Genomic DNA, 18478 nt, shown 5'->3' on the forward strand with positions numbered 1-18478 from the left:
ACGAAGACACAATGCAGCCAAAGATAAATAAATAAATAAATTTATATATATAAAAAAAAGCACATCTTTTAAAAATAAATTCTCACTTTTCATTCCAGAAAATGTAAGAAGCAGTTTGTAAGAATGCATGCAAACATGTTTCTCTAAGTCCATGAACTGGTTTGCTAAGTTGCATTGTTTTATTCAAGTAAAAAGCCCTTCTGGAATAAGGGGTCTGTAAAGGAAGCCAATCACCTTCAACTCCAGGGCCTGCACACTTGCAAGGATCTCTATCACTCTGAAAGCCAAAAGGGAGCATGCTCATTTGAGCATTAGCAATATGGTTTCTATCTGCATTTTTAAAAATCTAATGCATGTTAAGTTTTTCTGGCAGATTCTTTTTGTATGTTACAAAACAAAAAAGCAAAAGCTTAGAATAAGAATCCTTTTTTCTTCGAAAGGTCAAACATTCATCACCGTGGCTCCACCGCCCTCCCCCATGACCCTCCCCCACGGCAGCCAGCTTCCCTCTCCCTCCAGTAACAGAATTAACTGCGGCGGGTGCAGAGACGAGAGCACGGGCTGTGGGGAACGTTACATATTTATTATGACATTCTGAGCACAAACTAGACGGCGCAGACGTGGGGCGAGATTACAACCTGCACAGCGGAGTCTACGTCACAAACAGTGCAACATGCAACCGCCGGGCTCTGCAGGGGGGTCGCCGCTGGCGGCAGCAGCAACTTCCAAAGGACTGTGGCAAATGTCCAGAAATTCCAACAGTGGCTTGTTCTTTGATCTTATGCTGCCTCGGTGGAGAAGGAAACAGATCCGGGTGAAACGAGATCACAGAAGTGAGTGACACGTGAGAGCTTCAGGGGCTCCGCCAGAACCGCCTGCTGCAAGTTCCACTGACATCTGCTTCTATGGAGGCTGAGGGCCACGGAATCTGGGGGGTTTGGTCCCGGGACCCCTTTCCCACCCTCCATGCGCTTTGACCCTGACGGGCTGAGCACTGGCCACGGCCGTTTCGTCCAGGGGCTTCAGCGCCACCTCGCTGTGCTCGGCGGTCCCAGCCCCCCAGCAGTGGCCTCGCTCAGCACCCAGAAGGCGCACTTCCGGGACCCGCGCGTACGAGCCGGCCCAGGGGCCCCGTGCAGCTCGGTGTCGGGGAGAGATGTCAGCCCCCGGGGAAGCTGCAGCAGCAGCGAACATAGCAACACGAGGTATTTCTGTTTCATCACCTGGGTCCCCGGCAGGGGCAAATGACAGCCAATCCACAGGGCCAGCGCAGCAGCACAGCTGCCTTCAGAAATGAGCCCCACTGACAGAGAGCCAACCCTGCCCTCGGGTCCCAATCGCAAACGTGTCGGGCGTCATCAGTCTGCATGAAAAACATCGAGAGCCGCCCAGCATTCAGGAGGCTTCCGTGACGACCGGGAGGTGCGGGGGCGGAGCAGGGCCTCGGGAGGACCTGGCCCAGGGACCAGCGGCAGCGCCCTCACTGCCGAGGGTTCGGCACCTGCTCGCGGCTCTGACCGTCGACCCATGACTCAGGCGCTGGACCAGCAGCCAGTTGGAAACGCCTGCGGAGCGGCAGCCGCTCCCCGACCCTCTGTGCCAAGGCCATGGCCCCTGACTGAGGGTCCAGGGACAAAAGCTGGGCCCGAGCTAGCGAGAGGGCAGGTTTGGGGACACAACGACAGCAGTGACACGAGGGCACTGCCGAGACGAAGACCCGCGTTAACGTCGCAGAGCCTTGCTCGTCTAACAAGTCTGAAGTGGACATATTTCCTAGTCGCAGCATTACTCACTGTGAACCAAAACAACTTTTCTGCCTCTGAACACATCTGGGTTTCCAGAGCAGCCGGCCTCTCTTCCGGGTACAGACGCCCCCTCCGCAGGGAGGAGGGCAAAGGCGGGGCCTGTGGGGACACCCGGGTCATCAGCCGGCGGGGGCCTCGAGAAGGTCCTTCCAAGCAGCCTCAGGGCGCTCTTCCAACACGTGAGGGACACGAGAGGGTCTCCGCGGAGGGAGGAGAGGACTTACAGACTGGCCCACTGAGTCACACGGCCCGGGTCTCGGCTTCGATTTTCTGCTCCCCGTGCAAGCTGTCCGGGTCCTGGAGCTGGGCCACACTCTGGCGGAGGGCGATCTCGGGGCCGCCGCCATACAGGTTATTCAGGTACACCCAGGTCTCCTCTGAGATCTGCCCGTAGTCAGCTCCTGCAGGGCCCGAGAGGCTACCGGTCAGGCTGGGCTCGCCCTCGCCCCCTCGCTGAAGCCACCGTCTTGGCAGTGGGGGGTCTGGGAGGGCCAGGCCCCAATGGGGACGGAAGGCAACCATGGGCTTCCGTGCACAGCTGTAAATGGGAATCTTGGGATTTTCCAGGGGAATGTCCATTCTCTGAGGACCCGAGAGGGCACTACGATGGCTGCAGCCCCTCATTTCCCCGGGCGTGGGGTTCACGCAAAAGGGCAGGCAGGTGAGGTGGCGGAGTGGCGAGAGGGCGTGGGTAGGGGCAGAGGGGCCATGGGAACCACACAGAGGCCAGTCACCTTGACCCATCCGCTCGAGTCTTGGACCTGGACACGGACAGATGTCACAGCCCGACTCAGACAGGTGGCAAGGGGGCGCCTGGTGAGACCTGCAAGCCAGGAGGGGCAGAGGGGAGCCAGGCTGGGGCTGGCGAGACTCTCACCCTGCTTCAGTTGGATGTGGCCGCTTCCTTTGACCTGTGCGATCCTGCTGTTGTCAATGGGCCCGGGGGGCTCTGGAACAGACAGGGCTCAGGCTCAGTGCCTCTGGTCCTCCGCAGCAACGGGAAGAAAGCCCGGACCCCTCCTCCACCACAGCCTTCCACCCCTCAGCAGATACGAGCCGTCCTCAGAGTGCGCCACCGACACCTGCGATCCCGGAGAGGCTGTCCCGGGCCCAAGGGGTCACGGCCCAAGAGCATGAAGCTCTTATGGGCCGAGGTGCTTAGGGCACCAAATGCTCATCTCCACGAGTCTGAGAGCCAGAAGGGACTGTGGCATCCCTGGACCCAGCAGAGGGGGTTTCAGCCCTTAGCATGGAGTGGGGGGCGGGGGGGAGGGTAGACGTCCAGTGCCGGGTGGACATTGTCCTAATCTGATGGCGGCTGTGTTTGCTGAGCACCCTTCCCATGCACCCCACCAGCTCAGCCCTCAACAACTGGGTGAGGTGAGCAGCGACGTGACCGCCCAGCTCAGCGCTGGCAGCAGGCAGAGCCAGGGCCCGAGGTGGGGCTGCGACTCTGGAGCCGGGTTCTGGACCGAGCGCAGCCACTAGGGATGCCCCTCCCCCCTCCCGCGTCCTGGTGCTTATGCTGCAAAGGGCAGATGTCCAGGGCGCGGAAGCTCCTGGCTCTGCTGACCCCGCCAAGCTCCGAAGCCTGGCCTGGGAGCCGAGCGTGGGACTCGGGGGCCGTGAGGGTGGCCGCGTGCAGGCCGCGGCTCGGGCTCAGCTGTTCCCTGCCGGGGACCGTGAGGGACTCTGGGAGCGGCCCTCTGCTGGGGCCTGTTTCCACCTCTGTAAATCGAGCTATCAGAGAACATGGCGTCGAAGTCCTTTCCTAAGAGTCTGAAGCCATCTGTCAACTAAAATCTATTATTTAGGCCAACAGAGTCCCCAAGGGAAAGGGCCTGGCAGGAGGGAAGAGCAGCCACCCCCGGGCACCTGCAGACAGAGGGTAAGGGAGGGAAGGGGCAGAGCCAGATGGCTTCTGTCCTGCTGCAGTGAGAAGGCCTGGCCAGGGTGAGGACGGCGATCCCGGCACTCGGTGGGGAGGGGCGGGGCAGGGGGGCGCCCAGGATCTGTGCCTGCCCGGCAGGTTTTTGGTGTTACCCCTTCAGGCACGTGCCCTCGGCAGGCGCCCTCCACCTCCTGGGACGCTCCCAGCAGGTCAGCAGCCCCAGGACCCTCCGGGTGTGGGGAGTGGCGGGCACGTGCCATCTGACTCACTCACCGTTGTCCTTGCCCTTGACGAAGGCCTCCCACTCCCGGAACCACTGCATGCTGATGCAGTAGATGACACTGGGCGACTCCTCGGCCTGGAACGCCTTGTTCAGCTGGGTGGGGCGGGGCCGAGGGGAAGGTCGGCGTGAATATCCAACACCCCACTGGTCAGTCCCCACCCCGGACTCTTACCAAACACTAGATATTCAGAGAAAGTTTCGAACGCCCAGACAAGTTCAAAGAAAAGAAACATTTCCCATGATCCCACCACTCAGATGACTGCTGCTAGCATTTGGGTGAATCTCTTGTTAATAACTTTTCAAAAAGCCGCTTGACATCAGACGGTGGATGCTGTTCCCCCACCACTTAATAGAACGTGTCCCCTGCTCACTCCTCACCGGCCTGATGTCTCACATGTAATGACCACAAAGCAGGGTATCTGACAGCCCAACCCTGGACTGTTGAACGATGGAGGGTCCCCGGGTCCCCCTGCTTTGAGCAGCTCGAGGGGCCTCAGTCCTCACACACCCCCGTGTCCCCTGCAGAAGTCCCCTTCCTTAAATGGGATCATGCTGGGTCCTGCCTTGCGACTTGCTTTTTTCACTTAATGCACCTTTCCGTGTCAGTTTGTAGAGCCCAGTGGTTCCCAAAGGGGGGCGGGGGGGGGACTCTGCCCCCAGGGGGCACCCGCCCGTGTCTGGAGGTACTTTTTGTTGTCACGGGCATCGAGTGGGTAGAGGTCAGGGATGCTGCTAAACACCTACAACCCGCACAATAAGGAACCGTCCGGCCCCTAACGGCAGCACTTGTTCCTTTACCAGCTGCTTGGCAGCCTCCCGGCAGAGGGACCTGAACTCGCTAAACCCACCCCCCTTCCGCCGGTGAAAATCTTCAATGTCAGGCCAGGCCTCTGGCCACCCTGGTCTCCCACAGAACAGGTCTTCCAAACAGAGCCTGCTGCACTCAGCTCCCCCGGCTCAGGGGCCCGGCTCTCCCGCACCCCACCCCCCGTCCCCAGGCACCTTGATGAAGGTGTCGATCTCAATCCGCCTGCGCTTGGCCAGCGCCTCGATCTCCACCTGGCAGATGGAGCACACGTACAGATGGTTCACGGCAGGGCCGCCCCCAAACCTGCACCAGGGCGGGAGGTGCAGAGAGAGAGGGAGTCATGAACCCTGAGGGGAGGCCCCATGGGGAAGGCAGCAGAGAACCTGCTGGAGAGCGAGGCTTCCTGATGCCGCCCTGGCCCAGCCACTGGGCCCCTGGGCAACTTTTGCGCGGCCTGTTTACTTGTCTCATCTTCCCCACTCGACTGGCACGGCTACCTGCGCACCCGAGAGCCCACAGCACCCAGGAGAGCGCCCGCCGTGGGGCAGGCGCCTCACAAATACGTGCCTAATGGCCGAAGGACAGCTGAATGCTTTCGCTTCCTCTCCTGGCCACTGGGCAGGAGCCATGGCGGCCAAAGCCCGCCTGGACTGACTCTAAGGACGACATCAAAGGGTGGCTGCACATCCTTCTGCGGGGGGGATCCCCCCACAGGACCTGGGGATGCCGCTCCCTGTGGGGTTCTGACCCACCCACCAACCGCAGGGCACGGGCCGTGCCTGAGCTGTGAGTGGGTGAAGCAAAGCCAGTCTAGCGCGTCTCCCCGGCCTCTCCTTCCCCGCCCGTCTGACCACCCCCTCAGCCGTGGCACAGCCAGCCTCCCGGATCCAGAGTGACCCGAGCCCGGCCAGGGGCTCTCCCCTCAACGACAGAGTCACACACTCGGGGTCTTGACGGACTTGAACCTGGAAGGCCCCAGGCAGCACACGCCCCCGGCCCCCTGAGCCAGGCACGGGGCTGGGGAGACACTGGCCCGGCTGCCTGGCGGCCAGCAGCCCCACGACTGTCTGCGAGAGGGGCCAATACCACGCTTTGGCTTGACCAGTTTTCCGTGCCCTGTGACTGGGAGGGTCCGGCTGGATGCCCCCAAAGGCGGGCATCTTTTTCGATGCAGACAAGGCTGCCAGGGGTGCCCCACAACTGCTTGCGTGCTGTCCTGCTGCCTGAGTGAGCGCGGCGTGGGGTCATGGAGGCATGCCCGCGCCTGCCCCCACTCCCGCCCAGCTGAGTGCCCAGCCTGCACGGCAGAGGCCGGTCGCGGCCACCGGTACCTGTTGTAGAGGTGCTCCCAGACGTTCTGGGGCAGGATCACCACCAAGTCGTCGATGTAGTGGTATTTGTTGGGCGGGATGCCTGCGGAGGAAGGCACAGGATGGAGAGCGGGCCTCGGCCCACCCGCCCCAAGGCCCACCCGCCCCGCGGCCCATCGCGGAGAAGGCGACCTCACCTCCGTGGGAGCAGAGGAAGGTATGGTTGGTGATGGGCCCCGGCTCGGCGAAGGTGTTGAACTTGTTGAGCCATTCCCGGGACACGTAGAACCGCAGCAGGCTGGGCTCCCGCATGGCGGCCAGGGACACCACCTGCTGCCGCTCCCGCACGGCCTCCTCGCTGCTCTTCCTGGGGTGGCGGCGGGGTGGGGGCAGATCAGGAGCCGCAGCCACGCCCCATAAAGGAAAGCCCCGCCTCCCGGACCCCGCAGCATCTCTCCACCGCCCCTGCCGGAGTTGCGGCCGCCATCACCTCCCACCGGGACCACCGGAGAAAACCCAACTCGACTACTTGGGTTTCCAGCTTTCCCACCAGCAGCCAGCGGGCTCTTTCTTAAAAACCCAAATCCTCACTCCTCCCTGGCCTAAAGCCCTCGCAGGCGCCACCACCCCGACATGCACCGGCTGAAGTCCTGGGGCGCAGGCGCGGTCCCTCAGCCCCCCACGCGCTGCCCGGGCCCCACCTGTAGAAGAGCACGTAGGCCTCGGCGTTCTGCACCACTGTCTCGTGAACCTCGGTGACGTACTGGTCGTCGAACTCATACCACTGCCCGTTGATCACGTTCTGGCAGTAGGCGATGTAGTGGCCACCTGCGGCGGGAGAGGCAGGGGTGACAAACGCCCTAGGGCCGCGGTGGGGCCGGGGTGGGGCCAGGTGGCTGGACTCACTGCCTGCCGTGCCGTGGTGGCAGATGACCGAGAGGAGGTCATAGGTGGTGATCTGGGACGTGCACTCCTTGGCGAGGAAGGGGCGCAGGTCAAGTCCCTCCAGGGGGAAGGAGACGTGGCTGTTGATTTTGAGCGAGTACATCACCTCATGTCGAAAGCGCTTCAGGTGAATGCACAGGACCTGGGGGGAAGGAGGGGAGGCGCCAGTCACCGCGGGGCTGCCCAGGGCCCCGGGGCCACTCGGAGCAGGGCTCTGGGGCACCCACTAGTCCGCTGTTTGACCCACTCAGGCCCCGTCACCCAGAGGAAAACAAGAAACGTAGTGGCTAGAGCCTTCCAGAGACCCAGGCGAACTGATGGCCCCGCCCTTGACTCCGAATACACTTAAGAAGCATGCGTGGGAGCCGGGCCAGGCCAGCTTTCAGGGATAAAGGCAGATGTGACAGCAGAGCTGAGCTGCACTAACAGGACTGGCGGTCAGGATGGGCTGTCCCCGAGCACTGGGCTGGTCTGCACAGGAAGCTGTCACTGGCCCATCGAGTTGACCACCTGAAGAACTCTGGCCACCAGTTCTGTGGGCGCCGACTTCTAGGAGGCTTCTTCACCAAGGCTCCCCAGACCTGCTCAGCCCGGCCTGGCGCCCGCGTCGACCCACACTCCTCTCGTTGGCTCCCCAGACCTGCTCAGCCCGGCCTGGCACCCGCGTCGGGCCACGCTCCTCTCGTTGGCTCCCCAGACCTGCTCAGCCTGGCCTGGCACCCGCGTCGGGCCATGCTCCTCTCGCTGCAGCCACAAGCCTAGGCCAAGCCCACTTCTGCTTTGGGGTTTTGCCCACCTGTCCTTTCCCCACTCTCCTTCCTCCAGGCCGACCCCCGCCTATGTCCTCAGGCCCCACTCAGATGCCACTTCCTCGGAAAGGCCTTCCCAACAGCCCCGCCTATGCCTTACTCCAGACGGTGCCCTCGGCGCCCCACACCTGCCTCCCGCCCGCACGAGACGTGCTGAGGGATGAAGGAGCCGGGCTCCAAGCTAGACACCGAGCAGCGAGTCTCCCCAGCGGCCACACCCTCCCGGGGGGTCGCCCAGCCAGAGCAGCAGTCTCCATGGGCCTCCTGAGTCCGGGAGGGGGTCGGCCTCTGCCCCGCACGGCACCGCTCGGGGTGGAGAAGGCCCAGCAGGCAGAGGTGGCGGGAGGCTGCCCACTCACCTCTGGCAACCGCAGGACCTTACAGTACTTCACGCCGTTGCGCAGCCTGGGAGCAGAGAGTGGGGGACGTGAGCGTCCCAGGGAGGGGGCCGGCAGGCTGGGGAGCACCCCTCCCACCCAGCTCACTCTGTGAGGTCAAGCTATCTGGGGGAGCCCGGGGGAAGGACGTGGAACACAGATGGACCACAGATGGAAACAGGAAGTCGGGGAGAAGCCTCTAGAACGCACACACTTACTTTTTACACCGTTCACAGCTATACATGTTGTCACCTAGGGCAGTAAAATACAGAGACGAAGGTTAGCAGGGATGGAAAATGGGGGAGAACGGCACATAACGACTTAGGCTTTAGAAGTAAAACCACAACATGCTGACTACAAGAGACTCACGTCAGCTTCAAGGACACACAGAGGCTGAAAGTGAAGGGATGGAAAAATATATTCCATGCAGTGGTGACCAAAAGAGAGCAGGAGTGGCCCTACTTACATCAGATAAAGTACACTGTCAGCCACGATCAGTTACAAGAGACAAAGAGGGTTCCCTACAGTGATAAAGGGATCAATTCATCAAGAGGATGTAACCATTGTGAATATACAGGCAGCCGACATTGGAGCACCTGAATAATTAAAGCGCAACTGAAGGGAGAAATGAACAGCAATACAGTAATAGTGGGAAACTTCAATAGTCCACCCTCAATACTGGATAGATCATCCAGACAGAAAATTAACAAGGGAACAGCAGACCTGCATAACACCGTGGCCCCAATGAACCTAACAGACATGAACAGAACATTCCATCCAACAGCACCAAAATACACGTTCTTCAGAAGTGCACACACACGTTCTCCAGAACAGATGGTATGTTGGCCCACCAAGCAAGCCTTAACAAATTTAAGAAGACTGAAATCATATCTCATATCTTTTCCAAACACAGTGGTATGAAACTAGAAACCAATAACACGAGGAAACCTAAAAAATTCACAAATATGTGGAAATTAAACAACACATTCCTGAACAACTGATGGGTCAAAGAAGGAATCAAAAGGAAATCAAAGTATCCTGAGACAAAACTGAAAATATAACACACTAGCATCTATGGGATACAGCAAAAGCAGTTCTAAGAGGGAATTTTATAGCAATAAATGCCTACATCTAGAAAAAAGAAAGCTCTCAAACAATCTGATTTTACACCTCGAGGAATCAGAAGAAGAACAAACTAAATCCAAAGTTAACAGAAGGAAGGAGATAATAAAAATTAGAGCAGAAATAAAACAGAGACTAGAAAGACCACAGGAAAAAAAATCAATGAAACTAAGAGTTGTTTTTTTGGAAAGAGAAAAAAAATGAACAAATCTTTAGCTAAATTAACCAAGAAAAAAAAAAGGACTCAAACAAAATTATAAGTGAAAGAAGAGACATACAACAGACACTACAGAAGTATAAAGGATCAAAGGACACTCCCATGACCAATATACACCAACACAACAAACTGGATAACCCAGAAGAAACGGATAAATACTTAGAAACATACAACCTACCCAGACTGAATTATGAAGAAATGGAAAATCTGAAAACACCAATGACTAAGGAGATTGAAGCAGTAATAAAAAAACCTCCTAACAAAGAGAAGCCCAGGACCAGATGGTTTCACCAGTGAATTCTCCCAAACATTTAAAGAAGAATTAACAATTCTTCTCAAACTCTTCCAAAAAATTGAAGAGGAAGGAGGACTCCCAAACTCATTTTATACTGATGGCAAAGCCAGATAAGGACACTACAAGAAAAGGAAACTACAGGCCAATATCCCTGATGAATACAGACGGGAAAATTCTCAACAAATACTAGCAAACTGGGCTTCCCTGGTGGCGCAGTGGTTGAGAGTCCGCCTGCCGATGCAGTGGACGCGGGTTCGTGCCCCGGTCCAGGAAGATCCCACATGCCGTGGAGCGGCTGGGCCCGTGAGCCATGGCCGCTGAGCCTGCGCGTCCGGAGCCTGTGCTCCGCAGCGGGAGAGGCCCGCGTACCGCAAAAAAAAAAAAAAAATACTAGCAAACTGACTTCAACAGCATATTAAAAGGATCATACACCATGATCAAGTGGAATTTATCTCTGGGTTGTAAGGATGGTTTATCATACGCAAATCAATGAACATGATATACTACATTAATAGAATGAAGGATAAAAATCATATGATCCTCTCAATAGATACAGAAAAAGCATCTGACAAATTTCAATTACCCTTTCATGATAAAAGGTCTCAACAAATTGGGTGCAGAAGGAATGCACTCAACATCATCAAGGCCATATATGATAAACCCATAGCTAATATCATACTCAACAGTGAAAAGATAAAAGCTTTTCCTCTAAAATCAGGAACGAGGCAAAGATGCCCAATCTCACCACTTCCATTGAACACAGTACTGGAAGTCAGAGAAAGGCAAGAAAAAGAAGTAAAAGGCATCCAAATAGGAAAAGAGGAAGTAAAACTGTCTCTGTTTGTAGATGACACGATCTTTTACATAAAAAACCTTAAGACGCCACAAAAACTGTTAGAACTGACAAACTAATTTGGTAAAGTTGCAAGACGCAAAATCAACATACGAAAATCAGCTGCATTTCTATACAGTAATGATAAAATGTCTGAATGAGAAATAAACAATCGCATTTACAAAAGCATCAGAAACAATAAAACATATAGGAGTAAACTTAACCAAGGAAGTGAAAGATTTGTACACTGAAAAGTACGAGACGTTGATGAAAGAAATTGAAGGTGGATGTGAGATAGTAGAAAATATACATAGTGGGCTCTCCCCGAGGTTCCTGGCACAGAGCTCGTAAAGTCCTTGCAATTTCCCAAGTGATAAGAGCACTGGGAGCATCTTTTGTTCTAATATTTGGTCTTTGACCAGGGTTTCTAATACAGAGCTCCTAAATCCCTTACAATTTCCTGAGTGATGGCAGGGTCTTTTGTTCTGACGAGGTGACTCTGGGTGGGCTTCTGGATTGGGGCTGGCCATCCGGAAGACCAAGCCATAACTGGAAGTTTGGAATTTTCAGCACCACCTGGCATTCTTCAGAGAGGGGAGAGGGGCTAGAGATGGAGCTAATAATTGATCATACCTACATGAAGAAGCCTCCATTAAATACCAACAGTATGGGCTTTGGAAAGCTTCTGGGCTGGTGAACATGGGGAAGTTTGGGGAGAGGGTCATGCGCAGAGCAAATGAAAGCTCCAGGCCCCTTCCCACATGCCTTGCCCGATGCGCCCCTTCCATCTGGCTCTTCCTGAGTTATATCGTTTTATCGTAAACCAGTCACCTAGTAACAAAATGTTTCTCTGAGTTCTGCGAGCCGAGCCGCTCTAGCTGCTCTAATTGAAGCCAAGGAGGGGGCCGCTGGAACCTCCCGTCTATAGCCAGCCAGTCAGAAGCCCAGGTGACAACCTGCACTGGCGTCTGAAGTTGGGGAGGGGAGGTCTTGTAGGACTGAGTCCTTAACCTGTGGGATCTGATGCTATCTCCAGGTAGATAGTGTCGGAATCCAGTGAAACTGTAGGATCCCTGGCTGGTGTTGCATAATTGCTTGGCGTGGGAAAACCACCAGACACCTGGTGTCCAAAGTGCTGTGTGGTAGTAGTGTGAGAGTAGAGGAGAGACACACAGGAGGAAGACTGAGTTGTTCCCACACAATGACACAAATAAAGAGATAGCCTGTGGTTATGGAGCAGAAGAAATATTGTTAAAATGTCCATCTTACCCAAAGTCATCTATAGATTCAAAGCAATCCAATGATGTTTTCATAGATATAGAGAAAAAAAATCCTGAAATTCACATGTAACTACAGAAGATCCCAAATAACCAAAACAATCTTGAGAAAGAAGAACAAAGCTGGAGGCATCACATTTCCTGATTTCAAACTCTCCTACAAAACTACAGTTATCAGAAGAGTATGGTACTGGGACTTCCCTGGCGGTCCAGTGGTTAAGACTCTGCCCTCCCACTGCAGGGGACACAGGTTTGATTCCTGGTCGGGGAAATAAGATCCTGCATGTGGTGTGACCAAATTAAAAACAAAACAAAACAGTATGGTACTGGCATAAAAACAGACACATAGAACAATGAACAGAATTGAGAGACCAGAGATAAACCCATGCATATATGGTCCACTAATATTTGGCAAGGGAGCCAAGAATCCTCAATAGGGAAAAGATAATCTTTTCAATAAACAGTGTTGGGAAAACTGGATGTTCACATGCAAAAGAATGAAATTTTACCCCTATCTCACATCACTCACAAATGTCGACTTGAAATCAGTTAAAGACTTAAATGTAAGACTTGACACCATAACACTTAGAAGAAAACATAGGGGAAAACTCCTTGACATTGGCCTTGGCAATAATTCTTTGGATATGACACCAAGAGCACAAGCAACAAAAGCAAAATTAAACAAGTGGGACTACATCAAACTAAAAAGCTTCTGCACAGCAAAAGAAACAATCAACAAAATGAGGAGGCAACCTACAGCATGGTAGGAAATAGTTTAGAAACCATATATCAGATTAGGGGTTAACATCCAAAATATATAAAGAATTCATACAAGCCAATAGCAAAACACAAATAGTACAATTTAAAAATGGGCCGAGAATCTAAATAGGTATTTCTCCAAAGAAGATGTACAGATGGCCAACAGGTACATGAAAAGATGCTCAACATCGCTAATCATCAGGGAAATGCAAATCAAAACCACAGTGAGACACCACCTCACACCTGTCAGAATAGCTATTGTCAAAAAGAAAGAGATTTTTAAAAAATTATTTATTTGTTTATTTATTTTTGGCTGTGCCACGTGGCTTGTGGGATCTTAGTTCCCCTACCAGGCACTGAACCCGGGCCCTTGGCAGTGAAAGCGCGGAGTCCTAACACTGGACCGCCAGGGAATTCCCAGAAAGAGATTTTTTTAAAAGACAAGAGAGTACAAGTGTTGGTAAGGATGTAGAGAAAAGGGAACCCTTGTGCACTATTAGTGGGAATGTAAATTGGTACAGCTATCAAGGAAAACAGTATGGCGGTTCCTCAAAAAATTAAAAATAGATCGATCATATAATCCAGCAATGCCACTTCTGGGTATATAACCAAAGGAAATGAAATCACTATCTTGAAGAGATATCTGTGCATTCATGGTTCATCACAGCATTATTCACAAGAGCCAAAAGGTGGGAGCAACCCAAGTGTCCATTGACAGATGATGAATAAACAAAATGTGGCCCATTTACACAATGGAATATTATTCAGCCTTAAAAAAGGAAGGAGGGACTTCCCCTGGTGGTGCAGTGGTTGGGAATCCGCCTGCCAATGCAGGCCACGTGGGTTCGATCACTGGTCCGGAAAGATCCCACATGCCGTGGAGCAACTAAGCCTGTGCGCCACAACTACTGAGCCCGCACGCCACAACTACTGAGCCCGCACGCCACAACTACTGAAGCCCACGTGCCTAAAGCCCGTGCTCCGCCACAAGAGAAGCCACCGCAATGAGAAGCCCGCGCACCGCAACGAAGAGTAGCCCCCGCTCGCCACAACTAGAGAAAGGCTGTGCGTAGCAACCAAGCCCCAACGCAGCCAAAAATAAATAAATAAATTTATTAAAAAAAAAAAAGTAAGGAAATCCTACACTTGCTACAACATGGATGAGCCTTGAGGACATTACGCTAATAGACGTAGACTAGTCACAAAAGGACAATCACCGTATGATTTGACTTAGATGAGGAACCTAGAATAGTCAAATTCATAGAGACAGAAAGTAGGATGGTGGGTGCCCGGGGGTGGGTGGCAGGGGGAATAGGGAGTTGCTATTTAAGGGATAGTTTCAGTTCTGCAAGATGAGAACGTTCTGGAGATTGGTTGCACAACAATATGAATATAGTTAATACTACTGAAATGAACACTTAAAAATGGTTATGATGGTTCATTTTATGTTATGTATATCTTACCACAATTAAAAATTAAACAAAAAGAGTTTTCCCAAAGGTTAGTGCGATGCCAATCACTGAACAGAAAATCAGGAAAAGGACAGGAATGGGAAATTTTAAAATAAGAAGTACAGCCAATACACTTAAAAAAAAAGTTCAAGCGCATCAATAATCAAGGAAATGCAAAATTAAAGACTGTTCTCCTTTTCGTCCACCGAGCAGGTAAAGCAAGGAAAACAGGTGAACCCCTAAGAGCTACAGGCGGCGGGGCTGCGAGAGCGTGCAGTCCCAGGCCCAGCCTGGCAGGCAGGGGTGGGACTCTGACAGTGAGTCCCAGAAACCCTGCACTGTGTGCTGACCCAGCCAGCCGGGTCCACTCACCCTTCAGCTCATCAGCGGCGAAGAAGGCGGCGAGGCAGTCTTCCAGGGTGACCACCGGACCCCAAAACCAGCTGGGGGTACAGGATACCACGAACCTACAGAGACAAAAAGGGGTTGGCGGGGGTGCTGCCGGGGCCTCGGCGAGAGTAAGACGTGGGGGCCTTTGGGCTGGGGTCCGTTTGGGCCCAGACGGGCAGCTTGGTCCCAGTGGGTGGAATGGGCGGAAGTCTGGAGCCGGAAGCCTGGGACCGCCAGCCAGCAGCTCCGTGTCCTTGGGAGGGCGACATCACTTCCCCCCGAGTCTCACCTTCCTTATCTGTGAAGGGGCCCCAATCACGCTGGCCTGTCTTCTGGGCAGAGTACAGGTTCTTGACATCAGGCAGGTAAAGCCAGCCTTGGGCCACACCGTGGGGACTCCGGAAGGCCACCACGGCGCTCCCCACAGGGCCAGGCCTGCACTCCAGCCGCCGCCCCCCTTTCCGGCTGCCACTTCGTCACACTCTCCATCACCTGCCTTCCGATCCAGAGGCCCACCCGAACCAGGCCACCCCAGGACGGCTGAGGAGCACTCCCACCCCACTTGGCAAACCCCCGAGCCCCCTTCAGCCTCAAGCTCCCTTCCGAACTCCACCCTCAGCCCTGCAAAAGCTTGTACTTTGCTGTTAAAGGTCTGTCGCCTGTCAGCCTGCGAGTTCCAGAAAGGCCAGGCCTGGGTGGTCTTGTGTCTCCAGCGGGCGGGAAGGTGGCGTACCGTCGGATATACTCCACGATAAAGGCCAGCCAGCCCTGGGCGGTGGAGCTGTCCCCACAGGAACCCGGCTTGGCTGGCACATTCTGGTAGATGGCCGAGTGGAGCTTGGCCAGGTCTTCCTTGCCAGGAATGGGCAGCGACAGGTCCTGGAATGTCTCCACCGTGGTGGACACCTATGGGGTCGAAGGTCAGCCTGGGTCTCCACTTCCCAGGGTTCCGCCCTGCCCAGACCAACCAGAGTTTGCGCCCAAACCCCAGCCACCAGAGGGCAGGTGTGGGGCAGAGAGCCTGCTCCCGCGCCCGGGACACGGGAGGCCCACAACCGGGCCCACCCCCAGAGAAAGGCAGGGGGCACCAGGCAGAGGACCAGCGCCCAACCCCCAAGCTGCGGGAGGACCCCGGTGCGTCCCTCCCCTCCCCCAGGGTGCCCACCCGGTCACAGGTGAGACACTGCACGAGGCTGAGGATGGAGCCGTCGAAGATGTCTGAGATGACGCTGCGGTAGCGCTGCTCCTTCCGCCGCCGGCTGCCGGAGCTCGGTACCTGGGCTGGGGGCACAGCACAGGGCTAGGCCCAGCCCCCACTGGCCTGTCTGGGGCAAGGGGTGGGTGCTAGGACTTGGAGTCAAATCTGTATGAGTCATGTGACTGGCTGTCTCTTCACCTCCCGGTGCCTCACTCATCGTCTGTGGGATGGGGCCCCACTCGTGTCCCAGCCGTGTTAGAGGGTTCAGAGACACTGCGTGAGGAGTTCGGCAGCCCAGCCCCTGGTAAAGAGCACTCCAAACCCAAAAACAGCAGCCAGAGGTCGGCTTCCACCCCAGCCCCGACTCCACGCGGGGATGCCCCGCCCACCTTCCCTGCCCGCCCGCTCCCCCGAACCTTTCTTGAGCACGTAGGACGGCCCCATCCTCACGGGGCTCGCACGAGGAGGGCTGCTGGCCAGCTTGGCGTGGCCCTCGTGGAGGTGGACAGGGCTGCAGGGGCGAGAGGCGCTGCGCATGTGGGCCTCGTTGTCCGGCTCTGGGGGCAAAGTGGGGACCGTGCTGGGGCAGGGCAGCCGAGCCAGCCCCGGGCCTGGTCAGGAAGACCTGCCAGCGCCTCCTAAGGGGACTGAGGCCTGAACCCACCACACCTCCTCTGTCCTGGGCCCACCCCAGCCCCCCAGCCCCACGCAGAACGCGCTGTCCACACCCTTCCCGTTCCCAGCGGAGGGCTCAGGCGGGCTCTGAGTCCAAGTGAGTCTGGACACATCATTTACCCGATTTCTCACCGGTAAGTCGGGTCTCATGGGAGAGCCCCCCAGGGTGGGGCGGAGCTGAGCAGGCTGTGGGTGCTCTGCCCCCCAGCAGGAGCTGGACAAACGGGGCCGCGATGCCCCGAGGGGCTTGGCTGGTACCTGGTGTCCGGCAGGGGCTGGTGGACCGCGGTGACGGCGGCTGCGTGTCCGTGGGCTGCTGGTTCAGGGCGGCCATGGCAGTGTCCACGTCGGCATCCTCGTCCACCTGCTCCGAGTTGGTGCGCTGCTGGCCCCACGAGAACTTGCGGTCCTTCATGCGCTCCTTCTCGGAGATGGCGCGGCCCGCCTCGTCCGCGACCAGCAGCTCCGTCTCAGCCTGGGGGCCGCCCCCGCCGCGCCCCTGCCCGTCGCCCTCACCGCGGTCACTGCTGGAGTCGCAGGACAGGAACTCGTCCTCTGATGGGCTCCGGTCGCCCTCCCGCTTCTCATCCGTGTCGCTCGAGTCTGAGTCCCGAGCCTCGGTCAGCGCTGCCGCCGCGGCCACCACGGGCTCCTTGAGCTCCTCGTGCAGCTGGTCCATCAGGCAGCGCAGGAACTCTTGGGTGTCCTGGAACCAGGGGCAGCGTCGACACGGATGCTGGGGGGCCCATACGGGCACCCTTCACAGTGGCCTCCTCAACACGGCTGTCCTAAGCCCCCTCCTACTAAGGAGGACGTTGAGCCTCGAGAGGCTGGCCGACCCCTCCCAGGTCTCACGCTGTGAAGCGGCAGAGCAGAGGTGGTGAGCCAGGTCCACCTGACCCAGCTCCTGCTCTCCATCACCTGCAGCCCTGCTCCCAACTCAGCATGGGAGAGAGTGGACATATCGTGTTCAGCCATTAAAGTCGCCTTGCTCCCTAAAGGAGGGGACAGTGATGGTGGGCAGGGAGCCTGAGTAGGACAAAGGTGACACTGTGAGTGCGTCTGCAGGTGAGCGCTCAGCTGAGTTCCACAGGGAGGGAGCAATGCCACCCAGCAGGCCAGGCTGCCTGCATCCTTGACCTGCCTCTGGTTCTCTCTGCCCTTCCAGTCCTTCACCAGCCCCCGTGCCCACGCCTTCCCCTGCCATTGTGACTGGTGCAGGAGAACAGGCTTCCCGCAGGCCTGGGCATGACTCGGACTAAGGTGCCTCTTCGGGTTGGCCGGGTCTCAAATCCCAGCAGTGACGCTGTTATTCTGACTACACTGTGACTACGTCATAACCCGGAGGAAGCCAGGGCAGCGAGGCCTCTGGCACAGCCTGCCCACTGGCCCAGCCGTGAGCAGTGCACACAGGAGGCGCTTTAAAAGGTCAGAAGATGACGGTGGCCGGCCTCTGACAGCTGGGGACACTTGGTGCTGTGTGGGGCCACTGGGTTCAAAGTCCAGTCCTGTCCCTCACAGTACCTGCCCTGGATGTCAGAAGCAGCTCCCAAGCCCAACTCCTGCCCGAGGCGGGGACCACACAGTGGCCAGACCCAGCCAAGCACCCAAAGCCTCAGGTCACCGATATGGAGAGAAGGGCCTCGTTTTCTCAATTCTAGCAGAGGGAGGAGAGGGCTCTGGTTGGATTACATCGAGCATCAGGGAGGGGGCAGGAGACGTGCGTCCTGTGTGTCAGGGACACTGAAAGGTCCTTTTAAGAAACAGGCCCTCAATACGTCATCTACTTTTCTTTCTGCTTCTTCCTTTTAACAAAAGTACCCTGTGTTCATTGCTAAAATCTCAAGCCATGTGGAAGCATGACAGCATCCTCTGGCCATTAAGAGAGGCCTACAGCTACCTGTATGTTTCAGACTCAGACACGTCCCCTGTGCTACGTCCAAGATCCACAGAAAGGGATGCTTTGGAGTCGAGTGGATGTTTGGCAGCAGCCGAGCAGCCCTGCTCCCCGGTGTCCTCACCGAGAGCCTGAGG

General features: G+C 56.0%; 1 protein-coding gene across 11 annotated transcripts in view; it reads right to left on the reverse strand.

Annotated features, from left to right (window-relative positions):
- Nucleotides 1-1404: 1404 nt before the first annotated feature.
- USP20 (ubiquitin specific peptidase 20) overlaps nt 1405-18478 on the reverse strand; it is a 47877-nt gene continuing 30803 nt past the window's right edge. For 9 of the 11 annotated variants that reach the window (XM_027104546.1, XM_027104541.1, XM_027104540.1 and 6 more), the window contains 16 exons: nt 16703-17150; nt 16186-16326; nt 15737-15852; nt 15305-15477; nt 14554-14648; nt 8447-8480; nt 8211-8256; nt 7004-7184; nt 6799-6925; nt 6295-6464; nt 6119-6200; nt 4982-5090; nt 3970-4072; nt 2683-2754; nt 2030-2206; nt 1405-1904 (listed from right to left, as the gene is read on the reverse strand). In XM_027104546.1, the coding sequence (XP_026960347.1) occupies nt 2046-2206; nt 2683-2754; nt 3970-4072; nt 4982-5090; nt 6119-6200; nt 6295-6464; nt 6799-6925; nt 7004-7184; nt 8211-8256; nt 8447-8480; nt 14554-14648; nt 15305-15477; nt 15737-15852; nt 16186-16326; nt 16703-17150 (2058 nt within the window). In that variant the 3' untranslated portion in view covers nt 1405-1904; nt 2030-2045. Of the gene's footprint in view, nt 1905-2029; nt 2207-2682; nt 2755-3966; nt 4073-4981; nt 5091-6118; nt 6201-6294; nt 6465-6798; nt 6926-7003; nt 7185-8210; nt 8257-8446; nt 8481-14553; nt 14649-15304; nt 15478-15736; nt 15853-16185; nt 16327-16702; nt 17151-18478 lie in introns of those variants that run through there. The other 2 variants (XM_027104547.1, XM_027104548.1) reach the window with 2 other exon arrangements.

Source organism: Aethalodelphis obliquidens, unplaced genomic scaffold (assembly GCF_003676395.1).
Source record: "Aethalodelphis obliquidens isolate GAN/ISIS:26980383/991018 unplaced genomic scaffold, ASM367639v1 scaffold7, whole genome shotgun sequence".
In the NCBI taxonomy this organism is placed as follows: Eukaryota; Metazoa; Chordata; class Mammalia; order Artiodactyla; family Delphinidae; genus Aethalodelphis; species Aethalodelphis obliquidens.